Below are 22,698 nucleotides of genomic sequence, written 5' to 3'. Positions count from 1 at the left end.
ATAAAAGTTGTTTTTTCTGTGTATTAATTGCATGAAGGCTGTTTGGTGCTTGTAGCGAGAAAGGATACCACAAGGCTTTAAATTAATTTGAAAATAAATTATGACGAGGCGAGAGAGCTGTAAAGCTAGTTGATAGACTGAAAGGCTTAGGGAAGTTGATGTGAAAGACATTGAAAGTGGGAAAGTTAGCACATGAAGCATTTGGGATTCTTTGTTTAGGATAGAACTTGGAGCAAAGAGAGTTGTAAAAGTCATTTTAGTAAGATATTGGTTCAGCAGAGGAAGCTGCAGAACTGAATGATTTAACTAATAGGCAAATGGTGCTCTATGTGATTATGGTTAACTAGTGGTGTTCAGCAGACTACATTAAAATCAAATTGAATTTATGTGCCATTTAACAACAGTAGTCTATGCTAATGTAGACATTGAACGTTGAATATTGTAATGATATTGAACGGTTTGAACTGTTGGATTGTGTTTGGAAAGATGATTGTGATGTTGATCATAGTGGTGTGGTGAGTTGCAGCAGATATTAAGTTGCCGGAAAAAGTGTCTGTTGGTTCATTAATGCACCTTTGGTAAAGGTAAGGAGTATGATGAGTGTTGTTTTCAGAAATGTAGTTTGTGCTTTGTTAATAGATTTTATTGCAAAGCATTCCAAATTGATAAAAAATAAATTGATCAATATAAATTGGGAAAAAAAATGCTGACAAAATACATTTTTGTGGCGTCACGGAGAGCAGACATGATGCATAATATTGGTAGTTGGTATTTGGTAGTTGGTATTTCTTTTCTCTTTTTGAGTTCTTTGTTTTGTGTTCTTTTGTCAAAGTGACCTGCTGGTTGAGATAAAATAAACCTATATCTATCCCACGGTGGGGTAGTTTGCAGTGTTGCAGCAGAAACAGTGTTGCAGCAGGTTGGCACAATAGCATGAAGCATAAGTAAATTGGTAATTCTGAATAAAAGGATATGATAAATAAGTAAACAGTATCGATAGACACTATGCATTAAATAGTAATATTGCATGAGTGAATTGTCATTTTTGGTGTGATACAGTAGTGTTTACTTTTTTCAGGTAAGGCTGGTAATTGTTTAAAATCGAACGGCATTATGATTTAATTTTTTTTATCTAGAAGTGATCTTGACTTGACAATGAATAATGTAGCTGTTGATATATAGTATAAAACTTAGCAAGTAGTTTAACAAAGAGGAATAATTGTTTTGTTTTGTACACTAAAGAGGTAATGGAATGTATATGTTCGCTTACTAAAAAATTGAAACAGTAAAATAAATGTGAAAAACGTTGGCCATTTAAATGGCTTTTAATTTGGGCACTCCAAAATTTTAATTTGAAAATATCTTGTGAATCGATCAATGTTGTAATTACATTTTGATGGATATTAACCAAGCCGTCTATTCAGTGTTTTATTTCTGCAGTTTTAAGAATTTGAATAGGAATCCACTGGTTTGACCAGTGTAGATGTGACTGCGTCTGATTGGGAAGACCTGAAGGATTGATCAAAGAGAATTGCTCTACAATTGATTAAGGCCATAACATGTCCAGCATTCAAAGGTCCTTGTCAATTATTGAGATTATTTGTTTTTTACTGATTTGCAAATACAATTATTTAATGGGCTAAATTGGAATTATTGTGAGATGAAATGCATGCAAGCATATTGTCAGATATTATAGAGTGCCCAATAGCACCAGAATCATTTTGATTAGTTCTTATTTAAATGTGACATTATCCTAAATTTACCTAGTTGTTGAATCTGTGTTCAGAAGCTGAGTTGATGATTACTGTGTTATCACTCAGGGACAATGTAATCAGAGAACCCTGGAGTGATTATCTTTATGACACTGCCTGTTACTGTGGTAGACCTCTTATTTCATCTTCTGACAATGTCTGCAACAAAAACATTAAGCACCCCGGGGCTTCACCGAGGCCCAAAGGACATTCCTATTTCCCTGATATCCTGCTGAGAGACATGCCTACTCCTGCAGGGCCGAGAAGGCCTGTGAAGCCTTTTTACACAGAGATCCAGCTTGGCCAACATCAGGCCGAATAACTTGGGACAATTTCTGAACAACGAACAAAGTTCTGTTATGTGAAATGAAATGCAAGCGTTGACTTCTGTTGCTCCTCCCCTCCACCAACGAACCTGAAGTGTTTGGCCTCGAAGTACTGTGAACGCACCATTGAAAAAAATGGTGTTATGCACAGTTGAGGAGCCTAACAAACTATGCTCCTTTGGACCTGCATTTGGTGATGTCACTGCATCAGACAAAACTTCAAACTGAATGACTGCAATCGGAATGTTGTTCTGCTCCAACAGATAGCTGTGGAATGACTGATCACCTGAAGTCCTGCTGGAAATGATATCTGTGTGAAAACCATAGGGGTTGCTTCTGTGTGCTGTTGTTTTATCAATCTGGCTATCCTGATAGTACACCGATTATTAAATGTTCTCTAAGAAACATGACATTGTAGTAAGAGTATTGACAAATTTTAATTAAATATTTTTTTTCAAAATGTTATGAAATGGTTTGAATAGTTAGTCAATTAAATGATTAAGTAGAAACAAAATTAGGCACAGATTATATATGAAAGTGATTGCTTCATTGATTATGTTTACTATGTTAATAACAGCCCTTCTAGGTTTAAGATGGTCTCAATTTGAATGCTTTCTAGGTTACTGGGGCTGGCAATGATATATATTTTTTTAATGTAAAGATGTTAACTTGATTGGAAATACCAAATAATCATTTTTTCCCTATTCAGAAGAAAAATAATGATGTGACTTAAAGTTCAAAACTCCCTGGCACAAAGACTTTGCAGACTAAGCAGTTCAAAGCGTAACACATAATTAATGTGATTTTTTAGGAGTTAGGTAACATAAATTGACCATGAGATATTGGATTGTTGATCCAATGTTATTGATCGATGCCAGTCAGGCTTCTATTAGCTTGATTACTGCTGAGATCGCAGCTTATTGTTTGCAGTTGCAGTTGCAGTTTTGCAGTTGTTGTACATTTAAGGGCATAAGTGAAAATTATATAAATAAATTAGGAATATAGTATTGAATGCTGAATTTTAAATTGTTTTGGTATGTGAATCACATTTATTCCTTACCCTCTCTAGTTGCTTAACTTATTGTTGAAGTTATGTGGAGTCTCCGGTAATGGATTTTTTCTGCCCAATTACAGATATTTATTTTGGCAGATTTTAAGTTTATTAATGGAAGCACATTCATTCAAATGTTGATGGTTTATTGATCTGCTTGTGTCATGGATACACAGGACTTCCTAAAATAATTACAACATGATGATCACATAGTGTGAGAGAAAAATGCATATGATCAACTATGTGAATCAGGACAATAGCCTTTTGTATGTTACGCGGGTTTAAAACATTGCCTCTGGGTTTTTAAGGAGCCCCCCCCAGAGCTTATGTAAAGAGACTGTTCTTTCTCTACATTGTCAATTCTAATATTGAAGAACCAGATCACATTTCATCCTCATTCAAATTTGTATGGAGATAAGGATAACCCCAGGGAAGCTTGAAAGAGCATTGTAAGGGATAGTAGGGCTTGTGTCTGCGACCAGGGTTTGATAATACCTGTGAAATCACTGTTTGAGGGTAACACCCGGGGAGACAATTGAGGGGCACAGTCTTGTAAATGACATCTGACCAATGGCACACAACCTTTCTTTGGTGTAAAACTGTCTTGGTCAGTAGTTGGGGAACACTGATCAGAACACTGCTTTTGAGCAGCTCTGAATTTTTCTCTTTATTCTGCAGAATAAATATCTTTAATACTCTCAGTTTTGTTTTTCGTTGTAGCGGCAGATTAACCTTACCGACGACGTAGGAGAATTCCTCCAACAATCGTTTCTTTTTTCCTTATAACTCCAGCCAGCACAAAAGAACGTTCACTATTTGAGTCATGACATTAATTATTTTTTTCATTTCTCATCAGGGTCACACTCTGGCATGGCCTATCTGGGCTGTTGAAGTTATTGTTGTTTTCGGATCACGGAATGAGGCAACGTTTGCCCAGTATTGAGACGGGGTAAAGTTTTTGTTGCTTTTCAAACAAGCTTTTGCACCTGCTCCATGTTGGGTTTGCTGTATTACTTTAACTGTGGATGAGGGAAACGGGTTTTATGTTCGCTGTATTGTTGCAATCTTGGAGATGAATTGCGTCTTGTTGCATACTATGCTTGGAAACTTGGTGCCAGGGTTATTGGGTTGATTACATGAGATGATTACCCTTATCTTGTTGCGGAACAAATCGGCTAATTTCTCTCCGACACCTCTCCATCATCAACGTGTGCAACTTTCACCTCGCTCATGTCACTTTGAGGTGGAGCACTGTCCAACTTCAACTTCTCTTCTTCCCTCTTATATAGATCCACATGACTGCTTGGCAGAGAAAGTCGTTGTGGCTTCGCCCCGCCCAGATCTGGCTACCGAAGCGCTTGAAAAGTTCAACTACGATGATTTTGACTCATGAGTACAACTTTTACAAGGGTTTTCATTTTGATTGTCTGTCCGTCATCTGTTTTTTTGTATAAAACAGTGTTTGTCTATCTATGTACAATCGGTTGTGTTTCTGTTTCTCTTTGTTGTAAACTGTCTTTTGTTTTATTTGGATTGCATGAATATGTATGGCAAATGTGAAATGGTGCGGTGCAGCTGATTAATGAGATAAACAGAACATCCGTTTAATGTTTAAATGTCATAACCCCCCCCATTCTGATCTTCCTATTTGTGTTGTTTACATTAATGTACTTGACCCCATCTCTATAGGAAATGTTGGAGCCAACGCAGCTAACAAAGCCGCCGTACCTGATATTGCATTTGTCTAATGATGGTTGCCTTCTCCACAGATGAGAACACAGGATTCCTCACTAACCTTGTTTTTCCTCTACTCAAAGGCATTATGCACTGAACTATTGCTGTGGCATGCCAAAGTTGTAGTGGCAGAGCCACTTGGTACTGAATGCACTGAGCCATATCTCTCCCGCTAGTTTTTCATTGTTTTGCTTGTTTGACATATGGTAAATACCATTTGTCAAAAAGGAGGGAAAGTTAGAGTATAAAGTAAACATTATGATTGTGCTCAGAACAATGCATTGAAGAGGCGTTTCTACCGCCAGTTTTCTGCATTCTATTGCAAGTGCTCTTCTTAAACACCTGATGATGGACCTATCAAGCTGATGCCTAGTTATGATCAAAATTGTTTGGTGATAATTTACATGTTTTTCTTCATGGAATCCTAGTGAAGGTGAGCTCAACTGAGTTTCATTCCTGCCATTAGTGATGACGGGAATGTAAGGACAATCACATGGTGTGACCCGACTGGCCCGGAATTAAGTGCTGACCGAAAGACCAATGCGGTTAGGTCTGTCTTTTGTCGACAAAAGCCACATATGAATTACATCATGTAAACCAGTAGAGATCAGATTGTCCAGTTTGTATTTATCACTTTTTAGATTTTACTTAATTAATGGATTAGGTAGATGGGAATATGTTCAGGTAACATTTGAGAAATGCATTCAAGGAAAATTTGAAAACCCTGCATGATTTACACACTGTCGGTTATTTTGTAGCCTAATCAATATTCTATGGACATTATCTCTTACTGTGGTGGACCAAGGGGGCGGGGCCAAGCCACCTCTGCAGACATGTGGTGCAGTCTCCCATACCGGGGCCACTCAGCTGCTGGGGAACAGCCTAATCAGCGGAGGGACTCCGCTGATTCGCCTGATACAGGAAGTTCTAATTGTGTGTGTGTGTGTGTCCCTGCAGTAGGGATCGGTGTGCCGGCGAGTTAGCCTGAGAGGCAAAGATCGGACACGGACAGCGGGGATCCACGGATCCACCAGGAATATTTATATATATTGGCCTGCGAGCCCTGAGTTTTCCTTTCGGCCCACGAGCAACCTTGATTTAAAAAGGACTTATCAATAAACACGCCAACTAGCGCTGTTTCGCCTGCCTCCTCTTCCTCATTTCCTCACCCTGAGCCAGAACACACCTTCACACTTACATATTGTGATATTATTCTGTTGTTACACAAGGGTGTATGCATTTATTTTGGTACTGAGAGTGTAGTCGTATATTCAACATAACTGTTGGGGAATCACAGAATTATTCCACATACCCCATTTTACAATCGTGGACCGATACCAAAAAACGTCATCATAATATGTGTCTTTCACCCATATGTTTAAGTCCAGGTCAAAGTAACCCTATTCGTCCCACTTGAAGGACCACTACACGACCAGGTGACTGGATGGTGAACCGTGACTTGAGGAGGAATAGCTGGAACTCTGCCAGATTCCTAGGACCATTCCAGATCCTCTTCACCACCGCAGCAGCAGATAAGGAGGCAGAATGACCAATGTGGGTACATGCATTTTATTGCAAGAAAGTCCCCAACAATCCAGAGGACTGGGAGAAACGACAACGATGGAGAATCATCGGACATGAATTGGGATAACGATCCTAACAGAGGAAAAGTCTCTGTGATCATCTTCCTCATTACCATCACCATTACCCTGTTGATCACCCAATCCTGGAACACAGTTCCACAGCGGGGCTTAAATAACAGCCGCTCTCCAAACCCACTCTCGGTTACACCAGATCCAGAAGAGGAGCCCAAATGAGAAATGAACATTCTGTCACTAACGTAGTCCACCTAAGGTTAAATGTTGACTTTGTTTGACTTTGGAACCCCCTTATGATGATGACAGAGATGTTGAGACATTGAGATGTGAAGATCTTGTCTAATAATGTTTATCCTTACTTATAGGATGTGTAAGTCATTATGTTCACAAAATGAACTTTGTTGTTGTCATTATTAAGTCATAACCATTGCTTAATCTGCATAGCATTATGTATTTTTGGAATATCTCCAGTTAGTTTATTTCATAATCTGATTAATGATTTTTTGTTTTCTAGTTAGAATTGTTAGAATCTTGTTGTCATAACTTAGTGTAGATAAACCCTTAATGGTCTTTTACTCTTCTCTAGTCAAATGTGGGAAGAGAGTTTTGGCCAATTTGAGGTGGAGATGTCTAGGGATCCTGTCTGGGATGTTTTTTTGTTTTTATCTTTTATATATTTGGTGATGAGCTTTTATTAGATGTGTGTTTCCCAGTTGATTTCAACAAGATAGAATTATTGGGATATCTCTGCAATATAATCGTAGTCGATTTATTGTCATTTTCTGATCCCTTTGCCTCAATTATATGAAATTTTAGCATTACTGCATTTTCCTTTAGGTATTGTTCCAGTAGGAACAAAATGAGGTAGTGTGAGAGAAAAAAGCAGATGATCAGTTCTTGAATGATGTTTCACATGTTTTATATAGTTCAATCGCCTTTTTGTATGTTACATAGCTTTTAAAACACATTGCCTTGGAGTTTTTAATGAATCTCTTAACAGCTAAAATGAAGACACTGTTCTTTGATATGATGCTATACTGTATTGTAAAGACCAGATCACGTTCCATCTTCACTCAACCTTGTTTCAAGATAAGGATAACCCCAGTGGACTTGACAGAACCTTGTGGGTTGTTTTATAGCACAGTAAGATTGTATCCGTGACCGGAGTTTGACTGTTAAATCACTGTATGAGGGTAACACCCGGGGATAAGATCGGGGGCCGTAATCTTGTAAATGACACCTTTCATCAGTATAAAACCCTCTTCATCAGAAGCACGGCCAGACTGATCAGACCACTGTTTTGAAGCATGGCTGTATCTTTCTCTTTAGTCTGCAGAATAAATATATTTAATACTCTCAGTTTGTTTTCCAGTAGTGAATATGTTAACCTCACGCAGTAAGAATTCTCCAACACCACCCAACACAGACAATCGAATGGATTTACACTTTAAAGGCACAATGTTGAGAAAAGTCAAGTAGAGATTCCAGAGACGTAAATGACCTCTGAGCAAGAACAGTTGCTTAGAGGAGACAAAAAACTCCATTGTGAGTTTTGTTTTCCATATAATTTCCACTCAAAACTTTTGATCATATTCACCAGGACAATATATTGCCCAACACAAAGTCCAACAGGTTGTTTCCGAAATGAAATGCACTCTCCTTAATGACACACTGCAGTGTGAAAAATACCTGGCAGCCGTGACAGCATAGAACACTTTGCAGTCACCTTGAGCAATCCCAGTGCTATGTCAATAATCCTCCATTGGGGCCAATGTTATTAACCATTTCACAGCCATCACATGTCAATCATTGGCAATTTATAAAAACAAACCTTCACTATCCATACCATGATGCATGTGACTGGCAGCTGCAGACATTCCACTACAATACACACTTCCTTCACATCTGTGTGACTGTGTGTGCACAAGAGCGCATAAAACCTTACGTATTTAGCATGTCAATTTTGGTCCTGCCATGGGGAATCTGGGACTATAGCCTCATTGATTAGACCCCACAGTGCTTTGGAGCGCTGCGTCCGATTAGAGGAAGCAAGTGTGTGTCTGCGTGCTTGCAAGTGTGTGTGTAGGGTGTAGAGAAAGGTAAACATCTGACCACTTTTTAAATACCGCAAGGAAACGCAGGGTTGGAATGCAAGGGGTCACACTAAAGGGAAATACAATGACTGTTTGTGAGGAGAGGCGAGGAAGGGAGGAGGTAAATACAAGAGAGAAAATGGAAAAAGAGAAGGAGAGGTTGAAAAAAGACAGTGGGGAAGAGAAGAGTGGGAATGACAAGACAAGAGAAGAGAATGAATGAGAATAGAAGGAGAAGACTTAAAACTGTAACGAAAACAAGTTTTTTATTCGTTCACCCTTCCATGGATCACTTTTTAGAGCAATTTGGATTTTATAAGACGAATGGGTGACCATATACAGTATATATACACACAGTAATATAACTTACAGTTTTATACGTTTTTATACTTTCGCAACCTTCTAGCCATAGCTAAGTGGTCTTCGCGGACTTATTAAAAATGTCACGGTCCTCACAACAACCACAATACCTGTATGTGTGTTTAAGTGTGTGTGTGTGTGTGTTTTCGTGTGTGTGTGTGTGTGTGTGCGTGTGTGTGTGTGTGTGTGTGTGTGTGTGTGTGTGTGTGTTTTCCTCACCCCTTTCCCAGCTGTCTGCAGAGCACGGCAGCATCTTCATCCCCCCAGTCGTCAGCGCACACGGACCCCCACGCCCCCCCCAGGTAGACCTCCACCCGGCCGTCGAGCTTAGACCGCCCCCCCTGCAGCCGCAGCGAGCCTATTATAGTTAAATTGTGTAGGAGAAAGCGACAGAGTGAGAGATGAGTGAGAGAGAGAGAGAGAGAGAGAGAGAGAGAGAGAGAGAGAGAGGGAGAGAGAGAGAGAGAACTCCAAAATAAAGACAGCTGGCCAGCGCACACACATCCTCACACCAGCACGTTTACCTGATAAATGTGCCAATGAATCTGTCAACATATAAAGGGAATTTTGGTCATTCGCAGTTTCTAAAATAAAAGAGGCAGAAACTGAGTGTGTGTGTGTGTGTGTGTGTGTGTGTGTGTGTGTGTGTGTGTGTGTGTGTGTGTGTGTGTGTGTGTGTGTGTGTGTGTGTGCGTGTGTGTGAGGTCCATTGTGTTATTGTTTCCAAATAGTTCAATGTCTGGCTTAGTTTTGGGTCTCATTCTAGTTTTGGGGCTAAATCCATTATCCAAAACTGGAATGGAGTATAAATTGTGATTATTTTTTGTATTAAACAAATTTCACTTGATTGATTTTCTATTATTAACAGTTTGGGTTGCACATTGGGTATGAAAGCAGGTATCGTAACGGCATCTTTCGAAGCCAATCAATGCTTGTGGTGAGTGCACAGCAGTGCTAAAATACCAGTGGAAATCCTTCAATACCTCTCCCTTTCACCACCACTTCACTAACCTCCATCTCATGGAGGCATGGGAAGAGATGTGTCGCTTCCTTTTGCAATGATTCATTTGACAGTAAAGGGATGCTCACGCTTATACTGACAGGATGTGCAACTTCTCACACTTGTGGGGAACAGGCGTGGGCAAATACCAACCCAAATGTGCTAGGAAATGTGCTGGGACTTGCCAAACGCACACACCTGAGGCTCTGCATGCCGCTGCATGTATTTCTGCATGGGCTTTCCCTGGAGTTTTGTTTAACGATTATTGATTGTTAACAAATTAATGAGCCATGTATTTGTATTGAAGATTGGAAGAGTCAACTCAACTGATGGAGACTGACTTAATTCCCGTTATATGTGTTTCAATATGTCTAGGACTCAAATTGGACAGAAACATGATTGTGGACAAAACTAGCGATTTTACAAAAATGACTGACGATCTGCGCAAAACATCGCGATCAGACGATTAAGTAAGAATTGTGACGGCTCTAGTGGAGCTGGACTTGTCGTATAGAAGCGCACACACCCAGGCTGAATTGAGATAAATAACCCCCACATAATAGTCCTGGAAGTCCATGGGTCCATACCTTGTTTGCAGTCGCAGTAGCCCCAGTCCACCCTGCCCCTGGGGTTCCTGAAGAAGCACCAGGGTCGGATCCTGCCGTCCGGGTTCCTGCACTGGTTGTGGTCCCCGACCCCTTTGCCCCGGTAGCGCTCCTGGAGGCCGGGCACCTCGCTCCAGTTCATGCACGGAGCTCCGGACTCGGTGAGGTCCACCGCTCCCCGATAGAAGCCCTCCGTCCCGCGGCTCTGCACGCAGTCCGTAAACGGGAGGGTGAAGGCGGAGCAGGAGGAAGAGGAGGAGGGGGGGACGTCGCTGGGATCGCAGCCGGCCGAAAGTGCGAGCGCCAGGGTGAGAAACACTGAAGGACCCATGGCTCTGCGGAAAGCCTCTGGGGGTGGCTCGGGATCAGGTGAGGAGATGGTTCTCCTTCTCGGCCATCCTGGTTCCTCCTCACCGCCTTCCCCGCCGGACTTGAGGTGGAGGTGGTGGAGGAGGAGGAGGAGTAGGAGCGCTGAGAAGGATCAGTGAAGCCCTGCGCTGGCAGGCGGTAAGGGGGTCCGGACGAGCGATGGGCTGGCTCCCCTGGGAACCTGGAGCCTGGCGATCGATGCCGGATCCCGAGGCTGGAGACGCTGTAACCACGTGATAGTTACGGGTCAATTATAATAATAATAATAATAACAATAATAATAATAATAAATAATAATAATAATAATAATAACAACAACAATGATGATGACAATGATGACGCACAACGGGTGCGTTGCATTGATATTTCACTGCATATGTATGGAAGTATGTATATGTATGTGACGAATAAACCTCTTGAATCTTGGATAATAATAATAATAATAATAATAAAAATAATAATAATAATAATAATAATAATAACAGCAACAATAGTATTATTATTATTATTATTATTATTAATAATACTAATACTAATACTAATACTAATACTAATACTAATACTAATACTACTAGTTCTACTACTACTACTACTACTACTACTACTACTACTACTACTACTAATAATAATAATAATAATAATAATAATAATAATAATAATAATAATAATAATAAAATAATTAAATACATTAATAAGCAAATAGATAAATAAATAAACAATATTGGTGAGAGCAAAATGCCTTTGATATGAATAAGTTGAATAAAACAAGAAGTTTAGACTATATACACACCTGCACAATTCATCCGTTGTCTAAAAAAAAACGTGTTTTTTTAATGTGTTTGTCGATTTTAACCGCGTGCGCGCTCGTACTTGACCCGTCGCGTGTGTCGGAGCCGCTGATACTAAGGACCGAATGGGAAAAGAATCGAAATATTACCATTCGACCAGTTTTCTTCAACAAACGAGCACTTGTTTTACAACTATTGTTTTATAAATACATAAATAAATGCAGATATATGAACGGAATGAATAGGGGAAACGTGTAGTATTATTTTTAATTCCTGGTGTTCTCCATTGGTTCTCAAGAGTCTCAATTCATCGATATACTCCGAAATAGGCTGTATTCCCGAATCTTGGATCTTAACGAAAAGAAAACCCCTCTGCGGCATTTCAATGTTCTATAAGCAACTATCCCCAGCGTCTCAATGGGGTGTGCGTACTTAAAGTTTAATAACTTTGCATGTCACTCTCTCCAACGGTGCACCTCTACACTTCGTACACGTTCGCCTCAACCTGACGCGCGTTTCGCACGACGACACTGGACACGGAGGGAGGAAAGAAGGCGAATGGCGCCATCAGCGTCCCAAAACTGTAGGACGTTGTAGTGGGGTTCCTTTTCATTCGGTTCTCCATTGATCAATATTATATGAACACAATGTCGGAGAAAATCGGCGGCGAATGCGAGCAAACAGACAGGTCCCGTTCCCAACAATAAACATAGTATTGTGATTAAAAAAAAAAACAAAAAAAACAACAACCGAGCTCTGCAAAAGTAGCATATTAAACATACAATGTATAAAAAAAAAATGAAAATAAAGAAATAGAACTAAAAAATAAAACAAACATATCAGAGTGTTTAAACATATAAATGGAGCTTTCGTTCTCGTTTGTCAGGGGGGGGGGGCGTTGAGGTCTGTGAGGTGTGGGAGGAGCGTCCATGACGTCAACAGAGCTGCGCCGGAGAGCCGTCGCCGACGTCATCCAGCTGCGTCCGCGGTGTAACGCCGATAGCGTTGAGAGCGACCTGCGCAGATTGTTTAACGCGTTGCGTGCATTGACGTGTTGTTCACGAAAACAGTCCCTGGGTCTGTGCCGAGCGGAATTTAGGAAATGAACAGTCGATTGCAAGAGATCAAGGAAAGGCAGAAGCTGAGGCGGCAGCTTTTAGCTCAACAGGTAATAAACACTGGACGCCCCCGCCTTGTTTTGGCGCTAAATCCCAGCGCATCCACAACACGTAGGACGTACCGTCACCTGCTTAATGCCGATCATGTTGTTGTTGTTGTTTTTTTTTACCAGAATAAGTATTTACCTTGTCTGTCTCTCTCCAGCTGGGAGCTGAAAGTGCAGACAGCATCGGCGCCGTGCTGAACAGTAAGGATGAGCTGAAGGAGATCGAGGAGACCAGGGAAACCTGCAGGTGAGATACACGATTATTACGTAGTAATCGCCCGATCGCGATTACGCGATCAGATCGCGACTGTTTTGCAGAATCGTTCCGGATTCCTCGGTCATGTGTATACGTTTCAATTCCGATTTGAGGGGCATTTTAAAACAAATGTGAATTGGGTGAGATTGCGTCATTTGGGTTGAAGCAAATAAACTGCCTGTCCAAAATTAAAGTTCAAATATCCAATGTCAAAAGATGGTTACTCTGCAAAGATAGACATGTATTATTACACTATTAGTATTACACTAGTATTAGGGGTGGACGATATGAAAACAATATAATAAGCACATTTTTTTTCAAGGGCTATCACTCTGGATCAGGTTGATCTTTATTTCAATGCCTACATCCAGGAGAGTTGTTCTGATCAGTCTGACAGTAAAAGAGCTCTCTCTCTCTCTCTCTCTCTCTCTCTCTCTCTCTCTCTCTCTCTCTCTCTCTCTCTCTCTCTCTCTAATATTACTTCCTTCACATTCATGTTGAGAGCAGCAGAGAGGACTGCAGTTGGACTGGAAATTCATGCATAAAAAACATAAATTGGTGCATAAAGGACCCCATTTGATTTGTGTCCCCCGGGCATGGGGATTGCTGGCAAGGTGTCCCTTATTTTTCCACATTGAAGGTGGCAACCTTACGTGCAGTGGCTCAGACCTCACTGGGCCGGAACGAATGAACTTCTGCAGTCACAATTTGACGAAAGGACGATTACCCTCGACCCTGCGTATTGCTACCCGCAGCTGTATTCGTCATTATTATTACACAGTGGCAGTAAATGGAAAAAGAGACACATACATTGTTTACCGAAATTATTTGTATGACGGTTAATTGTATTGAATATATCATGAATTGTGCTTCTGTTTCTATAGTCAACTAGTCTGGCACTGCCAGACTAATTTGCAAATAAGTATTAGTCTGGAATCTCTCAGTTCATTTTCAATTCCCTAGGGGCGTTACCAATGGCCGTAGACCAATATTTCTCTGGATGCAATTGGATAGACCCAGAGCCAATGAGAGCAATGAAATGTGTGACATAGCACTGAGCGAGGGAGTTGCTAAATCAAGCTTTTACCAAATCCTGTCGGAAGAGCGGCAAACACATCTGTCAACAGCTCTCCTCTGCATTGTATCAAACCCGCCCCATATTAGATAAACAGTTGTGATTGCCCTAAGGTCGGGTGGAAATCTTTTTGAATGGGAGAGGAGCCAGAAATTTTCTGCCAAAGCAAATGAAACATAAGCGCGCAGATTGGTCTGGTTCCCAGGCTAAAAGTCAATGTCAGTATTTACTGATTATTACTGTGTTTTGCAGGGCATCTTTTGACACATCAGCCCCGTCCGCCAAACGAAAACCTCAAGCTGAAGGAGAGGACACGGAGGAAGACATCGAAGAGCCGAAGGTGGGATGAGAACCAGTACAGTACAACCAGAACAAGCACTACGCATTATGTTCCAGACACAGAATCTGCTCATAGAATTGTAGGAATAAATGTTGCACGTAAATACATATCTTTTTGCATTTACCGTTCTTTAAGGATGAAGTGGAGTTGCAGCAGCCCGATGAAACCAACCCATACGAAGAGGTCTACAAGGACTCAAGCACCTTCCTAAAGGTTAGTGGTACATGTGTTCTCTCTAAGGAACAATTTCCTCTCTTTCACTTTATCTCTTCATAACAACTTTCCCACTCCTCGCCGACCTCCTGATCACGTTTTTGCTTCAAACTTTACTTGTTAAGAACTTGGGTATTTTCATTTATTTAGTTATTTATTCAATCATTTAATCATCTATCTATCTATCTATCTATCTATCTATCTATCTATCTATCTATCTATCTATCTATCTATCTATCTATCTATCTATCTATCTATTTATTTATTATTGTTATTATTATTAATTTATTTTTTGTTCCCCCTATCAGGGCACTCAGAGTCTAAACCCTCACAACGACTACTGCCAGCACTTTGTGGACACGGGACACAGACCACAGAACTTCATCAGGGATGTTGGTATGTGTGCAGGCATTCTTCTGTTTACTGTTTTTGTCAGAATGTCGCTTACTGTTATTTTTTTTAGGTTTATTGTATTTTGCAAAAATGTTCTTGTTTAGTATTAACTGTTTATTTTTTCAGTTTTGTTTTGTCAATTTTCAGGTTTATTTTATATTTCCAAGTATTTCTTTTTCATTTTAGAATTATTGTCCTTATTTATTGTTTAGTTTTAGCATTATTGTATATTGATGATTTTCTTTATATTTTTGTAAATATTAAGATTCATTGTGAAAGAAGAAGAAGAAGATATATTGCCAATTTACTTTTTAGCATTTTAATTCTGTTACTTTATTATTGCCTATTGTTTTTGATGTGTGCTGCTGTGAACGCTGCAATTTCCCTCGGGGGGGAAGTATCTGCATATATTGTATGTGTGTGGTCATTTTAACTTCCCACGTGTGGTCAGGTCTGGCGGACAGGTTCGAGGAGTATCCCAAACTGAGAGAGCTGATCAGACTGAAGGACGAGCTCATCTCCACCACAAACACCCCTCCCATGTCAGTACCGGTCGCCACTGTTCTCCATTCAAGGCACCTTGGTAGGGGTCTCGGCATTGTGTTTTTCAACCCTTCTCTCTGGTTTTATAGGTACCTCCAGGCCGACCCGGAACATTTCGACCTGCACGATTTGAAATGCAAGTTTGACGTGATCCTACTGGAGCCTCCGCTGGAGGAATACTACAGAGAGTCGGGCATTAGCCACACAGAGCGGTTCTGGAACTGGGACGAGGTACGGTACGCTTTGCAACGGTTAGGCAGATTAATGTACTTATTTTTCGCATGCGCGGTGTATTTATTTATTTTTCCTAAGTCATGAGTCTCACCTCCTCCATTTTCTTCTCCACAACTTCAGATCATGAAGCTGGAGATCGAGGAGATCTCGGCTCTGCGCTCCTTTGTCTTTCTGTGGTGCGGCTCTGGGGAAGGCCTGGACCTCGGAAGGATGGTACGCCGACTCCCTTAAACCACATTTTTTTTCAAACACACTTGCACATACAGTATCATCATACCATCAGAATCTTTATTATCATAAAGTAGACTAAGCATTCTATTAGCTTTAAAATCTGAAAAAACTTAAGGTGCCGGGACCACCCTGGCCACAAAACTGTCTAATAGGAACCCTTGTTGCCTGTTACCTTACAGTGACTTTGCTCTGGTCACATAATGTTATTGTAAACTTTCCCCTGGCTTTATTTGGCTGTGTGAGCCGGGGCGGGGGGGGTTTCTTCTAATCCTCTCAATTTGTTGGACAAGCGCACATATACCCTCAGAGTCTCTGAGGTGTTAGCATGCATGTGTCTGTCCCCTGTCCATTATGTAATGGTATTACCCTCAGCTGGGGCTTATCGCCCCTGCTGCATGGTGATGAAAAATACCTCTGCTAAGCTCCTGACCTGATCCAGGGTGAGGTCCCCTACACTCTCTGGTTTTGGTGGGAATGGAACAGGTTTTCGTTGTCTTCTGATGTTTGACATTACTCATTGAGTCATGTGTTAATATCTCTTTTGTCAGTGTTTGAGAAAGTGGGGCTTCAGACGGTGTGAGGACATCTGTTGGATCAAGACCAATAAGAACAACCCGGGCAAGACCAAGACTTTGGACCCTAAAGCTGTTTTCCAGAGGACTAAGGTACGTGTTGTATGATGAATTGTTGAAATCAATAATGTGCGAAATATTAGGGGTTGGCTTCAGCCCGCTCTTCTTGCTTTGGGGAAGAAACAACATTCATGCCGCCCGGTGGCACAAAATGCATGAAGGAGATTGCTGGTTGTGGAACGTAGAGCCACGCTGTGAAACTTGATCTTCGAGAGAGAGGCGGCGGTGTCACAGAAGCGCCTCTCAATCGGCAAGTGTATCACTGCAAGTAACGGCTCTGATCGCTGATGAGAGTTTCGGCTCCTTTTTCAGATTCGGTCCTCTCGAGTCACTGACTAAAAAAAGTTTGTTCAATTTTCCGACCCTTCATTATTTGATTCAGTTTGCAACAAGGTGTTTTCAGTGGGGCCCGGCCGATATATCGGTAGGCCAATAATATCAGCCTATATTTTGGTGTCCAAAGAAGCATCAGTATCGGTTGAAATTTCACCATCAAAGGGTATATCCTACCAGTAGTTATACCGCGCATGAACAGATTTTAAAAGCCAGTAGTAGAAGTAAGTGAAATTCCAGATGTTCCATATAACTTTCCATTGCTTTACTAAATCTTGAATGAAGTTGATATTCGTCTGTGGTCATTTTAGAGAAGATAAAATGTAATCTCTGAGAATATTAAATAACCATTAAAGGATTGTCAGTGTCGATAGTAATCTAGTAAGCCTACTATAGCTTTTTATTAAGATTATATTGGACAAGCTTTTAGCACGTCTTTATTTGTCACGCCGTGTGCAGCTACAGCGGCCGACACACGCCCATGCAATGGAGGAATGAATTGTGTTTTCCGCATTTTTCCCATCGATGTTTGTCCTTCCTCCAGGGTGCCGGCCAGGAGCGGTGAGCGGCTAACTGTGCCTGGGGACCAACTTCAGGGTCCATTGCTAGTCAGACGATGTTCTTGTGCATGTTTTTGTCAGGGTTCTCACGATGATATGTGGAGGAAACCTCACGGGAGCACTGGTAGAACAAGTAAACTCGACACAGAAAGGCCCCTAATCGGGAGATAACCCAACAGCAGGAATCAAACCAGGGATCTTCTTGCTGTGAGGCAAAAGTGCAATTTACTGTGCCCCTGTGCCACAATATATTAATCTCTGCTTGGGTTTTAGCCGTAACATTTAAATTTTGACATTCCTTACTCACCCCCAAGTCAGTCAAAAACATTGTATTCCGTGTTTGTGTCCTCACACATGGAGTTTTCTTGCATCTTCAAAGCAACAGGCCTGAATGGTGTCCGTTTTATTTTAGCTCCTACATTAACCACAATGCAATCTCTTTAAGAGACAGGCCCTGTCACTACCGGATCTGCCCCCCCTCTTTAAAATATTTTGTTATCATACATATTTTGTTATATTTTATTCAAACACATTCATGTTCATTTCGTTCAATAAAGCAATGCTTTCCTACGACCATTTGTTGTCTGCCAAAATAAAAAAATATCAGATATCGGTTATCCGAATTTTTTGCCCCTTAAAATTGGGGTTTTGGTGACAAAAAATAAAATAAATAAAAAATCCTTAGCGGTCGAGCCCTAGATTCAGTGGCGGAGCTGCAGCTCACTGGATGTGTTTTGTATTATCTTGTCACTCTGCGTAAGCTCGACAGACGGTAGTGTTTGGAATCCACAGGAGGGCAGCAACCCTGCACAAGCACTCAGATCAGCAGGCTGTTTGATTTGGTGCGCTTTAGGGAGTTGAGGAGCTTTTATAAAAGAGTTTATGGGGAATATACGCTATTCAACACGCATGGCTGCGCTTATGAGGCCGATTAACAAAAAAAAAAAAATGTAGACTACTGTTGTCAAAATATAGATTTTTCTATACATATATTCTATCTGTGTATATATAGATTTTGGATATTTGAAGCGGTTCCAATACTCGGGTTCCAGGTTTTCTTCCTGTTTGTATTTTATTTTTGTGGGTTTCCTTGCATGAAACATTATTTTTTTTTTAAACGCAACACGGTTCTTTGTAGGCCATAGAAAAACCCAGATCGGTCGACCACTAATATACTCTCAAGAGTCATAGCTGGTATGAGTGGACCATTTAAACCTTCCCTTATTCGCCCTCTAACCCCACCCCTCACTGACTTCTTCTCCAGGAACATTGCCTGATGGGGATTAAAGGCACAGTCCGCCGCAGCACCGACGGGGACTTCATCCATGCCAACGTGGACATCGACCTGATCATCACCGAGGAGCCGGAGATGGGGAACGTTGAGAAGCCCGTGGAGATCTTCCACATCATCGAGCACTTCTGCCTGGGACGCAGGAGGCTGCACCTGTTCGGACGCGACTCCACCATCAGACCAGGTCAGATCAGATACTGTTCCACTGGTCGTAATGGTCCACTGGTCGTAGTACGCCACTGGTCTTAATGGTCCACTGGGCTAACTGGTCCTACTAGTCCTAATGGTCCTCTAGTCCTAATGATCCACTGGTCCTAACCGAAGGGGGCAATATACACAAGGATGTGAATATTATTATAATATGAAATTATATTAAAAGGAAATTTGAATCTAAAAGTTATGGTTTGTATTTATATATTTATAAATACAAATTGTATTTTGGATTTTCATGGATTTTTCACTTTACAAATATTCCAAACCTTTATTACTTTATAACCTTTATAACGATAAGTCCCTTATTTTGGACCGCCAGCAGTTTAAACAAAGTGAAAAAGGAGAACGTCACCCTCTGTTTAAATCACAAAGAAATTCCCACATCATTAAGTCAACTTTATTCATACAGCCCTCACAGTACTTCATCTTAGCCCTGAATCTTTAAACGGCCTCCGCAAACTTCAAACTTCACATAGAAATCACTTGGAAACAACAAATTCATTATGAATTTATGTTAACTTCACAGACACGTAAATATCCTAAGGGCTCAGATCTCACGATATTAAACAAAATGTAAGGAATGCATTCACATTTACATCCACACTATTTATATTAGTGTGGATTTATATTACACCATTTAGATGCAATAAAACTGTTTCATTTGATGTAGCTTTTTACATTTAGGGCAGGGGTTCCCAACCTGTGGTCCACAACCTTCTAGGGGTCCATAACAGATTGCAGGCAGTCTTCAGCAGAATCATTTTACATAGTTTCATATCGTAAATATAAATAATTTTTTAAAGTCTAATACTGTCATTCAAAATAGTAACAATGAAATATAGACCAACTCAGGATATTTCTGTCTAAATGTATTCCTTCCATACACCTTGGGGAACCTGTTCTTATGTATTTTGTTAATAGATGTCTATGACGCAAGAGTCAAGAGAACATGAAGCATGTTTTTGATTTAGTTTTTTTTGTCATTTTAAATGGAATGGCTATTTCAACAGACATACGCAGTACATTTTGCACTTATTATTGTTGTTAGGGTAATTTACAAGAAGGTGGGGGGGGGCCATGCCAGGTAGCAACGCGTTACGTCACACGTCCCTGATTTAGGCCCGCCCAAAAAATACGGACCACAAAAATGGGGAGAAACAGTTCAACAGTTTAACTCCACAATTCATGAATACATCACTCAGTGTTTTCACATGTTTTCAGCAATTACTGTCTAACATGTATAATAGGTTTAGGAAGAAATCAAATCACTGAATTCACTTCACAGGGACTTTAATAGAGGCATCAATGTAGGGACTTTTTACTCACATTCAACAATGGGTCGTGGGAAATAAAGTTGCCCCTGTTATCTGACTCACTCTGGGCTGTTTGTTTGATGTTGTCCTCAACTGGAACATGAAGTCAGGGATAATGTGCAGCCAGCCGATCAGTATCATAAAATAACCCCCATCAGCGTGATCGCGAAAGCAGAGGGATCTTGTATCACTCACTGGCTAGCTACACATTATCCCACTTAGAACACGCTTATTACCGACTTACTAAATACACTGAGAATACATTGAGATGGATTATTGATTTAAAATAGTTTTTATGATCTTTGAGCGAGGCCATTATTATACAGACAGCGGTCATTATTCATCGATAACTGACGACTGATTGCCGCTATTGACCAATCAGCATAGAGTACTCCACAGAGCCTCTGGCTTCTTATTCTCATTAACCCTATTGTTATTTTTCCGATTTTTTTATTATTGTTATTTTTCTCCTCGGCATGTTTCGGGTTAAAGTGTCTGGAACACGATAACCGCTGGACCCACGAACACGGTTAAGGTCAGGTTAGAACTGGGATGTTGCAGACATCTCGTGGTTCAAGTTTCATCCTTCATACAGAGCAGGAATTCATGAAAAAAAACCAACAACAAAAACAGCTAAAATTTGACTGGAAGTAGCCGAACGTTTATGAATCGCCGATACGCCAAGGTTACAAAGGTTACAAACTGAGCGCGTGTATCGTCTTACCTGCTTGACATCGGTATGGGCTTTTTCGAATGATATTTTCTCTTTTTGTGAATAAAAGCATTCTGTTCGCATCTAACCCTGTGTTAGATGTGGCATTGTGTCCCTACTTTTGCGGTATTTGAGGAAGTCTTAACATATAAAATTGTGAGTCCATCATGCGTAGATCTGGCAAACTATAATTAATCCACAGAAAGTCATCTCCGTGTAATGATGTCACTCCGTCATCGTTGCCCCACATGACTTCACGGTGAGTTATACCAATGATAAACCGTGATTTACAGCCAACAAGCAGAGAGCTGCTTTTTCTATTTTGTGCTGCATTTCACAGAACCGGATAATTGTATTATTATTATTGCTATTACTAAGTAGCTTGACCCTTCTGAACATTCACGTAATGCTTGATGTCTTTACACATTCTTCCGGGTCTTCCTTAAACATCACAGTTAACTCACCCCACTTCTCCCTCCTGTCTCCTCCTCCCCCCTTCAGGCTGGCTGACGGTGGGGCCCACGCTGACCAACAGCAACTTCAACCCCGAGGCGTACTCGTCGCACTTCTCCGTGCCCAACTCGCACCTCTCCGGCTGCACCGAGGAGATTGAGCGGCTGCGGCCCAAGTCGCCGCAGGCCAAGCTCAAGTTGGAGCGCGGCGGCGGGGCCCCGAGGGGCGGGCGCGGGGGCCCCAACGCCGGCCGGGGGGGAGGGGACCGGGGCCGTGAGAGGAACCGGCCCAGCTTCCGCGGAGACCGGGGAGGCGGGTTCAGGGGACGCGGGGGGCCGCACCGGGGATTCCCGCTACGCTAGGGACCGAGATCGTCCACCATAGACTGACATTGAGAACGTACTTGATTCTGTTTTTTTTGTTCTTGTTTTTCTTAAATCTGTTTTTTTTAATTATGTATTAATATGTATATTAATGTGTTGTTGTTTTTTTAAGCGTAAATGTATTGGAATAAATTTGGAATGTCTTCACTCTTTCTAATTATGTCACCAGCCAAACTTTTTATTTCAGCTTGAGGTTTGATGTGCATTAATTTAAATGTCATGGTTTCATGATTAGATACGACGTAAGCGTTGAAGTGTTCCCATGGTGACGACTTGGGCTTGATGACAAGACCACAAACATCAGTGGCAAGAGGAAAAATGTCACGACGCCTGTGGAGGAGGTGCAATTCTCCTCTCGACCACTAGAAGGCGGTGTCGTTACTGCCGCAGAATCGCAGAATGATAAAACTACCGACTTCACCTGCTCCACCTATTTGACGTGTGTGTCACAGGCACGCACACACTGGAAATATCATATTAGATTCAGGTTGATCAGGACGGGCTTGAGTAATATGCTACAAACATAGTTGTGTTTATTTTTCATTCAAATCAAATCTTGATAAAAGATAAGAGGAAATAAATAAATGTCTTCAAAATATCTCCAGGCAGACGATGCCCCATGATGTGAAACTCAGGCAGTTGATCATTAGTAGTACTCAGAAGGGGGAAATAAAAAATTTAAT

At 41.1% G+C, this 22,698-nt stretch overlaps 2 protein-coding genes across 2 annotated transcripts in view; one reads left to right on the top strand and one right to left on the bottom strand.

Annotated features, from left to right (window-relative positions):
• The window catches only part of prss12 (serine protease 12), a gene marked incomplete at both ends in the record, with an annotated part of 41,610 nt that extends 29,310 nt beyond the window's left edge, over positions 1 to 12,300 (bottom strand). Inside the window, 4 exons of the mRNA XM_079999483.1 lie at positions 9,133 to 9,271; positions 10,501 to 10,866; positions 10,950 to 11,110; positions 12,158 to 12,300. Coding sequence (XP_079855609.1) covers positions 9,133 to 9,271; positions 10,501 to 10,866; positions 10,950 to 11,110; positions 12,158 to 12,300 — 809 coding nt within the window. The remainder of the gene's footprint in view (positions 1 to 9,132; positions 9,272 to 10,500; positions 10,867 to 10,949; positions 11,111 to 12,157) is intronic.
• Positions 12,301 to 12,675: 375 nt separating this feature from the next.
• On the top strand, positions 12,676 to 22,334 carry mettl14 (methyltransferase 14, N6-adenosine-methyltransferase non-catalytic subunit). Its single transcript, XM_079999093.1, has 11 exons — positions 12,676 to 12,843; positions 12,999 to 13,087; positions 14,424 to 14,511; positions 14,647 to 14,724; positions 15,033 to 15,120; positions 15,569 to 15,659; positions 15,750 to 15,891; positions 16,015 to 16,107; positions 16,674 to 16,790; positions 18,915 to 19,125; positions 21,681 to 22,334. The coding sequence occupies exons 1-11, from the start codon at positions 12,778 to 12,780 to the stop codon at positions 21,992 to 21,994; spliced, it is 1,377 nt and encodes a 458-aa protein (XP_079855219.1). The 5' UTR covers positions 12,676 to 12,777; the 3' UTR covers positions 21,995 to 22,334.
• The last annotated feature ends 364 nt before the right edge of the window (positions 22,335 to 22,698 follow it).

Source organism: Zeus faber (assembly GCF_960531495.2).
Source record: "Zeus faber genome assembly, chromosome: 4".
Lineage (NCBI taxonomy): Eukaryota > Metazoa > Chordata > Actinopteri > Zeiformes > Zeidae > Zeus > Zeus faber.
Note: the sequence above shows the minus strand (reverse complement) of the source record. Positions and strands in the feature narration are given on the sequence as shown.